General features: G+C 45.4%; 1 protein-coding gene across 1 annotated transcript in view; it reads right to left on the minus strand.

The window, feature by feature from the left end:
- Positions 1 to 3733, minus strand: part of HELLS (helicase, lymphoid specific) — a 28151-nt gene extending 24418 nt beyond the window's left edge. The window contains exons 1-3 of the mRNA XM_033148040.1: positions 3623 to 3733; positions 2245 to 2366; positions 297 to 419 (exon numbers count right to left, since the gene is read on the minus strand). Of these exons, the coding sequence (XP_033003931.1) occupies positions 297 to 419; positions 2245 to 2366; positions 3623 to 3668 (291 nt within the window). The 5' untranslated portion in view covers positions 3669 to 3733. The remainder of the gene's footprint in view (positions 1 to 296; positions 420 to 2244; positions 2367 to 3622) is intronic.
- Between the last annotated feature and the right edge of the window lie 6773 nt (positions 3734 to 10506).

Raw genomic sequence — 10506 nt, forward strand, 5'->3', positions numbered from 1 at the left:
CCCAACTCCTGCCCACCTAGCAGTTTGAAAGCATGTCAAAGTGCAAGTAGATAAACAGGTACCACTGGCGGGAAGGTAAACGGCATTTCGGTGCGCTGCTCTGGTTTGCCGGAAGCGGCTTAGTCATGCTGGCCACATGACCCGGAAGTTGTACGCCGGCTCCCTCAGCCAATAAAGCGAGATGAGCGCCGCAACCTCAGAGTCGTCCGCAACTGGACCTAACGGTCAAGGGAACCTTTACCTTTATAAGACATACAAGTCTAATTTCTTCACTTCCAACTTTAGAGCACACTTACCTCCAGCTGCTGCTGTTCCATTTTGGTCAGCAAGAACTTCGAGTAGATGTTGCTTTTCTCAAGCAAGTGTTGAAGCCTCTTGTAGCGCATTTCAGTTGAGTCTCTGTCCCAGGACATGCGAGCCTAGGGGACAAACAAGAAGCCGTTATCAGCAGTAACTCAGTGTGGCAATATGCAAGCCATTAAATTGCACAGCACGTTGTCAATAGAAAAGGAAACCAATATTAAACCAAGGTCACTCAACTCTTCTTTAGCTCTCCCCAAGAAATATTGGAAATATAGTTGTGTTAAACCTGAGAGAATTCACACTACGACATTGCCCAGAGTTTCCTGATGAGAAGCCATGGTTTTACTCATTTTGCATCTGCTGTATTTTATGCTCTGAATTTCCTCCCTTTGGAATACATACAAGAGATTCATTTCAAAGAATCTCTGGAGAGTTTGCCCCAAAGAATTAGACGGGCAGTTTGACTGAATTTAAATCTGAAATGCGGTATTTTACAATAATTGTACCTAGGTCACAACGTCAACCACAGTGTAAGGGTAAACCAACATCAGCTTCTGGGACAGCACTAGTCATGAATCATGATGGAAGAGCTGCCTCAAACAATTTATAGAGGGCCTTTTAAAGTTTCAGACTACACTAAGGGATATCCAACATGCCCTTAATATAAATGATGGAAGCCCAAGCAAGCAGGATGCATCTGATCACATGCTTGTTAGCCAGGCTTCACATTTAAGGGAAACAGCAAATGACATACATTTTCTTCCCATTCTTTAAAACATATCATCCATCCTTGGAGACAAGGGCCCAAGAAACTAGGAGAACCATCAGATTAACCTATTTTCTTAAGGAAATAACATAAAATTTGTTGATATTAAGCACCAGGCACTTCAGTCAAAAAAGAGGGGGTCACAGACTATTTATATCAGCTGTATGTCCCCCCAAAAATTCTTAAGAATATGAAAGGCTGTGACAATTTTGTCCTTGGAAAAATGTCTTGCGATGCCCCTTGATTTTTCTGGTTCTGTATCTTGGGTAAGTTATGGTCACATTGCTAAACCAGCTCTATTACATTCACTGCCTTGGACAGGAAGGGAGCAAAATCCTCAGTTCAAGGGTGGCTTGAAGAATTAGGCTGCTTGGAGCATGCGTGGTGGAACCTTGGTAGCTGTAAACGGGGCTGTTCGAAGGGACAAGTTGGTGCTCCATTCTACACTTTTATGTTAAATCTCTTAAAAGCTCTTAAGTAACCTAGAACTTTATGCTGTATCAAATGCTCCAATTCAACATGTGCAATGGAACTTTCCCCACCTCTCCTGTGAAGCCCCCTGCACACCCTCGAAATCTGCTACAGAGGGTTGGGGGAGAGACGAAATGGAAGTCCCATTGTGTGAGCTCTGTGCATACAGCCCTAGATATGACCCACTATTTCCATCAGGCAAGTGATAACTTAGGGCATGATTTACCAGGCCTATTGCCCTTCTTGCAGACGTCTCAAGAGGCATCTGGATGGCCACTGCGGGGAAAACTGATGCCGGATGGGGGAGACAGGCCTTTGGTGTGATCCGTTCTTAAGTGATTTAACAGATTATGGGATTTTTACAACAAGCCAGTACCAGGTAGCAGGGATCTCACTTCAATGCCTACAGCAAATTTTTCAACCTGCAAGCTGAAACAAGTATCTAAAAATCACCTTGGTTTGGACTGCAGCATTGTCACAAAGCCAACTGTGACTGCTTTTAATTCCACGCAAGCTGCGTTTCTTATTTATTATATAGTTTATGTCTTGGGTTATTCTGAGCTGCCCAGAAGCCTTTTACGAGGAACGATAGGGCACAAATACTTCAAATAAAAGGATTTCTAGTTACTGTTTATTAATAACTGCATGCCCCATCCCCTAAACTCACAACTCCCCTTGGACAACTTGCAGCAAACACACTTTACCTTCTCCATTATCTGCCTCTCCTCCTCTATTCCTTCTGCCTCAAGCTGCTTCTCCTCCTGTAGCATCGCTGCTGTGATTTCGGTGGCTCCAGCTTGCGCACCCATGTCTTTCTGCAGGTGTCCTAAACGAGAACACAATACAAGAAATGACTAGGAAACCGCTAACAGGGGTCTATGGCACACTTTAACATGGGCAAAAATAAAAGCAGGCCGCAGGAGGGGGAAGCAGAATGCAAATAAATAAATACACACACACACACATCCACACACCATATATAAAACACAGAACTTATTGGTTCTAGCTCCGGAATCCTCTATCTTTGCCACCATCTATTTCCCGAATTCTTCCATTGTCCCCGTTGTTGTCTCTTTATACTACAGTATAGCATTCATTCAAGAACAATACAAACAACCAAGTAATGGATACCGGTCACCAGCTACAAAGCGAAATGAGGTGGAAAATAGCAGCAGCATGTTAAGTTGTACTTTGGCTTGAGGATCAGTGCTACAAACTTTTCTGTTTGCTTGTTTGTTTGTTTCTGGGGGGGGGGGGAGGAAATCTGCACCTTACTTTGCTAAATTCCGATTTATCCTCATGAAGGAGTTTACAATCCCACCAACACCAGCCCCATATTTTTTCACCTCTCTGACTTCCCCCACTCTTGTGTATCTATATCTATATCTATATACCGGTAGATATAACAATTTTTTTAAAAAAAAATTCCTTTCAGTAGCACCTTAGAGACCAACTGAGTTTGTTATTGGTATGAGTTTTCGTGTGCATGCACACTTCTTCAGATACCTGAAGAATCTGAAGAAGTGTATCTGAAGACGTGTGCATGCACACGAAAACTCATACCAATAACAAACTTAGTTGGTCTCTAAGGTGCAACTGAAAGGAATTTTTTTTTTAATTTTGTTTCGACTATGGCAGACCAACACGACTACCTACCTGTAACTATATATATATATATATATATATATATATATATACGGTAGAGAGCTCCTCCAGGCTTCCAAAGCTACCATCGAGCCAAAGCAATGGCGGCGTGCAAAGAACAATAAATGAGAAAAAAGAAGGGCGCCGCTGCCCGATGGCTTCTCGAGTTTTTTTGTGTTTTGCTTTTTTGGGGGGTGAGGGGTGGGGAGCGCACTCTGCACATGCTCTGGGGCAACCTTGGGGGAGGCAGCCTCGCCTCCACAATAAGCGATAAAAAGAAGGGCGCTGCTGCTGTTGGGATTTTTTTCCCGGGCTCTCTGCTTGGGGGGGGGCGAGGCGGAGAGAGAGCGAGAGCGCTCTGCACATGCTCAGGAGCCACCTTAAGCACCCACAATAAACATCCCCCCCGGACCCTGAGGAGAGAGCGCGGCTCCTCACCTGCGTCGCTCCCGGACGAGGCTCCGCCGTTCTCCTCCACGGGCATCGCGCCGCCGCTTCTGACTCGCGCCGGGTTTCGAACGCCTCGCCGCGCTTCCGGCGGAGTGGGCGGGGAAGAAAAAAAAAAATCCGCGCGCTTTCCAAATATCGCGAGAAGAGGGGATGGGGAAAAAAAATAGCGGCACTTTCGCGGGAAACTACCGAGTCAATGAATCCCTAGAGAGATAGCAGAGGGAAAGAATAGAGTGACGCTCTGCGGGCTTCTCGAGGGGAACGGCTCCCGGCAGTTGTCGGCTCAGGAATGCCTTGCGCAGCTGGGGGAAAGGGACATCCCAGGGTCATCTAGTCCAACCCCCCTCGCGAGGCAGAGTTCTTTAGTCCAACGTCGGGACTCGAACCCGCGACTCCGAGATTCGGAGTTCCATGCTCTACTACGGTCTGAGCTATTTGCCCCTTTCGCCTCCGTTGTAAGGAAAGTCAGTCCGGAGACGAAATGGCAGAACCCCAATATATTTCTAACGTAGCGGTTTCAGTAGTTATTGCTACTGCTATATGTAATTGTTTAAAAATTACAGTAGGAAATATATACATATATAAATATAGTTTCTACTGTTATTTTTAAATATTTTTAAATGTTTAAAAATAACAGTAGCATATGTGTGTGTGTGTTTAAAAATAACAGTAGCAACAATAATAATGCAGTTTCCCCTGAAACCGCTACGTTAGAAATATATTGGGGTTCTGCCAATATTTGTGTGTGTGTGTGTGAAAGTAACAAACACTGGTGCTTATTGGTTGCCAGATACAAAAGCAAAATTAAAAATAAAATAAAAGCTGCATGTTTAAAGTTAAATAACTGCTTTAAGAGTTTTTTTTGTTTTTTTTATTTTTACAATCAAGCGGTGTGTAGGTGGCTTAAAAATAAGAACAGTTAAATGGATAGAAGGGAAATAATTGAATACCAAATATTATATGTTTTGATCATAGAGGGGGCTCTATTAAAAACAAGCAGATAACCGCAATAAAAACATGATTGAAATAGGATGTGCAACATTTAAAAAGGCAGATAGTTGCAATAAATATAGCACACCCCCAGCCCCTTCACTAGAACCAGTCAGTTCCCCCAAGCCTGGTGGAATGAGAAGGGTCTTCCGCTGTCAGCAGAAAGGCAGCAAGCAAGGAACCAGCGTAGCTTCCCTAAGCAGGGAGTTCCAAAGTTGTGCGCCCATCCCCAAGCGTGCCACTGAGGGTACAGGACCGAGAGAAGGGTCTCTTCTGAAGATCTCAGGACATGGGCGGGTTTGTATGAGGCAGGGGTCAGCAACCTTTTTGAGCCGTGGGCCGGTCCACCGTCCCTCAGACCATGTGGTGGACCGGACTATATTTTTGGGGGTGGGGGTGGGGGAATGAATGAATTCCTATGCCCCACAAATAACCCAGAGATGCATTTTAAATAAAAGCACACATTCTACTCATGTAAAAACACCAGGCAGCCCCCACAAATAACCCAGAGATGCATTTTAAATAAAGGGAAACATTCTACTCATGTAAAAACATGCTGATTCCCAGACTGTCCGCGGGCCGGATTTAGAAGGCGATTGGACTGGATCTGGCCCTCAGGCCTTAGGTTGCCTACCCCTGGTATGAGGGAATACGATCTTTCCTTATCTCTCTGCACTCCAACCAATGCCAGTAAGAACCATGATGATGCAGAACCTCTAACCTTTGGGTACCACCACGTCCCCTTCTCTGCCATCACAGCCCCCCACCCTCCTTCCCTGTGGCTGCTGCCTTGATTCTTAGCACTTAAACCTTACAGGTTGTTGCAGGGGGTTGGACTGGATGACCCTCGGGGTCCCTTCCCATTCTAGGATTCTGTGAAAGAAGTGCACAAACCTTCCTTCGCACCAACATTGACCACTGCATTCCTCTCACTCCTCACAAGTACAGGGTGAAAGCTTCACAAGAGAGGGAAGAAATGCTGATGAATCCATTTCTATTTTTTAGCGTAAAATAATACAGTGTTTTTCAACCACTGTTCCGCGGCACACTAAAAAATATGCGAAAAATATATTAATCTTTATCCCTCCTCACCTTGCACATTTTACCTCTTCTTTCACATAAACTCCTTTACAGGTTTCTTCACTTTCTTCCTCTCGCAGAGTTCATGTGTTTGCAAAAATAAAGATAAGTAAAGCCTCTCCAAGCAGGGAGTTTAAGCTAAGGTGGTTGAAAAGCTTCTCCTGTTGAATTTCTGCCTGCCATCAGTTTGTTAAAGAGAGGGGAAACCCTGCCAATAAAAATGTTGGGCATCCTCCAACTTTGCATTTCAAAAGGAGGGAGATTAGCCTGAAACTGCTAAATTAGAAACTTAATTTAGCTGCTCACTTGGAAATGTATCCTTTGAAGCTTGGATAAAGATGCTGGCTCTCAATTTCATTGCAGGTGTTAATTAACATAACAAATTTGGGATGGTGACTTTATCACCAGTCAGTGCAGCTGTGAATAGTTGCTTTAGCTTGAGTTTTACATCAATTGTCTCTCTCTCACACACACACACCCTTTTTTGCATTTCATTGCAGTTTGGTGCCATTCCTCCAAAAATCCACTGTTGCCCCCTGCAGCTGAAATGTAATTACATGCATATAAGATTCTGGTGCTGTGGGTTAAACCACAGAGCCTAGGGCTCTGATCAGAAGGTTGGCGGTTCGAATCCCCGCAACGGGGTGAGCTCCCGTTGCTCGCTCCCTGCTCCTGCCAACCTAGCAGTTCGAAAGCACATCAAAGTACAAGTAGATAAAAAGGTACCGCTCCGGCGGGAAGGTAAATGGCGTTTCCGTGCACTGCTCTGGTTCACCAGAAGCGGCTTAGTCATGCTGGCCACATGACCCGGAAGTTGTACGCTGGCTCCCTCGGCCATTAACGCGAGATGAGCGCCGCAATCCCAGAGTCGGACACGACTGGACCCAACAGTCAGGGGTCCCTTTACCTTTATATCAGCTTATGATCACAACCAAAGAGCCAGACATAAACACAAGCTGTTTTCAGTAGAGGGCAGTAGACTAATTGGTAATGTCTTTACAACACTGAGCGGATTCTGAATAGCAAAACTATTCCCATGCAGTCTTGGAGTTGTTGTTTTTTAGGAGATTCTGACTAAAAACCAGGAACAAGTTTCTGACTGAAAGAAACAACCCTTGGGTGGTGATGGAATCTCTCTCCTTCCTTGGAAGTTTTAAAGCAGAAGTTAGCTGGTCATCCGTCATGGAAGCTGTAGTTGATATTTCTGCATTGCTGGGGGTTGGACTAGATGACCCCCTGGGGTCCTTTCCAACTCTACTATTCTATGAAATTGTCTGTGATTACAGTGGAATTACAGTGGATTACATATCTAACTCAGAAGTAGGTCCTACTGAGTTCAGTGTTTCAGCCTCTGCTAAAAAAAAATGCCACAATTCAGGAAAGCTTCCAACAAGCCAAGGCAAGGAAGCTACTTAGAGGCAAAGGAGGTATATTCAGTGAGCATTTTCTACTTATTTCTACTTCCTTTTATTTATTTACTTGGAGGTGGGAGCTACCTCTCTGCCCTTGGCTACGCCCATAGATTCGGGGATGGCATGGGTATGAAGGAGGGGCAGAAATCCTGTGGCAACAATGCTCATCCTTGCACCAGCAGAAAAATTTTATTCCGTGCCACGCAGATGCACGCTGCTGTAAAGAGTTAAAGGGAAAGAGAAATGCCTTTTTGTCAATTTGAGCATAGTTGCGCTCTGTGGGCGACAACGTACAGGAATAGAAAGAGATGGGCTAGGCCTGGGCAGGCCGCAGGGATTGACAAGTCATCTAACCCTCACCTGAATCTCATAGCTCTCCGGTAGCTGCCTCTGATCACTTATCATTTAACTCTTGGGGAAAATAATTAGCATCACACATCATGTGCCTGAAAGTTGCCAAACCAATTAACTAACCAGAAGGATTACTGTTAATAGCACCAGTTTTCCTATAACTTGATATTGCTGGATAGTTTTGATCAACTGCAACAGCTTTCTGTTGCCACACTGGAACGTTTCTTTATTGGTGCCACTTTGTTTTGTATGATTCCTTGCAAGTGAAGGAAAACAACTTTTCTGCTTGTATATGTTGATAATATAATTTTGGTTCCTGAGGACAAACAAGATTGTACAAAAACAAGATTGGGTGCAGGCCATGCTGTAGTGTAGTGCTTATGCGACTGTGAATAAAAGGTGGCTGGGCTCATTGTCTCAGGGTTTGGGGGGAAGAGGTGACAAAACTGATTTCTAATAAGTGCCCCCCTTTATTTCCATAACAAGTCATTGAGTCTGTACTCTGAATGGTGACACCAGGGACCTAGAAGGTGCAGGGCTTGTCAGTCCAACCCCTACACAGTCTCATCAGGGCTGACCTTAAGGCAATTGGAGCAACTGGGCCAACTTGGGCCCCGCGGGCCACTCCTAAGGGGCCCCCTGCACCAAGGCAATCTAGGTGGATTTTATTTATATCTATAAGATTTTGCAGACTTTGGGTGTGAACTGGGGCCCTACAAAAAAAAATCAAGTTGTGCCCCACTGCTTCACATTGGGCCCCACTGGGTAGCCCTGAATCTAATAGCTGAATCTAATAGTTGCTGGGCCTGAGTTGCCCTGCCCTTGCATTAAGTCTTGGGTTTACAATTTTGGGAGAGGGGAGACTGTGGCACTGGAGAGCGGGCAGGCTGGCGAGGCCCCCTAGATTTAGAGGCCCAAGTTGTCCTGCCCTCACATGAAGTCTTGGGGAGCGGGAGGGCTGACGAGGCCCCCTTGATTTAGAGGCCCTAGGCTTCAGCCTACTTAGCCTATACATAAATCTGGCACCGATTAAATCCCAGCCTGTAGTTTCAAGGAATGGCTGGCAGATGGCAATACAATAAAAAAGAAAGCAAGTATTTATTCTTGACCTGCTATTTTTTGACAAATGGATGGATGGATTTCGCTCCTCTCTTCCTGCATGTGCCATTCCCAAAAGGTTTTCTCTTACGGGATAAGGGACCTCTACACCTATAAAGCAGGATGGGGAGGGGGGGACCATAATTTGCAACCGGCTTCTCACCTCTCTCCTCTTGTCAGAACCATCCTAATCCCTTCGGGCCTGACTGGTTTGGCAACACACACACTGTTCCCCCTTTTAGGCTTATTCTCAGATTGGGAAAACCCGATTTACAAGTGAGAATGTGTGAGATAGGAGCTGAGTGGGGGAGGGCATCATGAGGGCATTGCTAAATAAACAGAGACATAAGAAACCTTAAATTCCCATTAAACTCCAGTGTGGACAACCCCTCAGAGAAGAACATTGAGTCGCAACCACTCTTGGACAACAAAGTTCCTCACCACTCCTTTTAAGGCAGGCCTCTGGTCTTCTGCCTACTATGTAGACCAAACAATATGATGCTTAATGTCCTCCCAGTGCTATTTTTCTAGAGAAAGAGCTGCCAGAACTCACCAGGAACAAATCTAGGGGTGGGGGTGGGGGTTAGAGACCCACCGGAGGAAGGAGAGAAAGCTCTCTACGTCACCCCCATCAAAAAAAGCCTCCCTCGCCGTCTCCTCCTGTCTCTGCCTGCTTTGCCCCCCCTCCTTCCCCGGACGAGCCACGCAGCTCTTGCTGTCCCTGCATATATGATGGGGGGCGATGGAGCGAGAAAGAGGCGCGGGTGGGGTGGGAGTTAAAGGTCCAGGCGGCTTCATGGGCAACCCACGGAGCCCACCTCTCAGTGTTTTTCTCCTGTGCTGCACGATAGTTCACTTTCAGATCCAGGAGAACTTTTAAGGGTCTCTGACGCGGCTCTCTCCTCGCTCCTCACACTTAGCGCGCACTCGGCAGCCGGATGTCGAGGAACGAGGGGCAGGAAGTTTGGGAAGCGTGGCCTCTTTCCCTAGCATGGTCCTCCAGCTGCACAGCCAGGGAGGTGGGTGGGTGGTGGACTCTCCTCCTCCTCCAGCTCCTCCTCCTCCCTCAGCGGCGCTCTAGAATTGCAGAGGGGGAGAAGCTCTGCTCTCCCCGGACTCAAACTCTCCTTCCCGGACACTCAGCTTGCCGCCCAGCCCTGGTTCCCCGTGCCACTGGCACCACAGGGTAGAGACGTGCCTGGGGAGAGGAATATTCCCTTTGAAATAAGGGAAATTTAAGGGATATAAAAAATCAGGGATAGCAGCGGGAAACGGCTTGGAATAAGGGAGTTTCCCGCAAAAAAGGGGGGGGGACTTGACAGCTATGAAAGTGAGATGCAAAGAGGTGGGTGAAATGTTCTTTCACATGTGGTTGACTTGTAAAAGGGTAAAAGAGTATTGGGAAATAATCTACAATGAATTAAAAAAAATGTTTAAAAGTACTTTAAAAAAAAACACCAGAGTCCTTTCTGTTGGGGATAATTCAGAATGAAATTCCCAGGTGTAAAAAAAGGTTATTTATGTATGCCACTACTATGGCTTGTGTTTTGTTACCCCCAAAATGAAAAACCAGCAACTAAAGAAGAATGGCAACTTAAGTTGACAGAATATGCACAGCTTGCAGATTTAACATACAGAATTGGAGAACAAGAAGAACATACATTTAGAGAAGACTAGAAAATGTTTATTGAATATATGGGGGGGGGAATTGTGTACATCTGAAAACGTTGGCAGCATTAAGATAAATTCAACAGGTGTAAATAAGGTTTGATGGATGTACTAATGGAAGATTGAATGGTTTAGCTTTTGTAAAATATGCAGGGATTTATGATATGCAAAACGAACCATGGAAAGAGAAGGAGGGAAGTCATGGATATTTCAAGGATATTGAGTATTGAGTATTTTAATTTGTATAACAGAATATATTTATATATGGGAAAT

This window comes from Lacerta agilis, chromosome 5, assembly GCF_009819535.1.
Source record: "Lacerta agilis isolate rLacAgi1 chromosome 5, rLacAgi1.pri, whole genome shotgun sequence".
NCBI classification, from domain to species: domain Eukaryota; kingdom Metazoa; phylum Chordata; class Lepidosauria; order Squamata; family Lacertidae; genus Lacerta; species Lacerta agilis.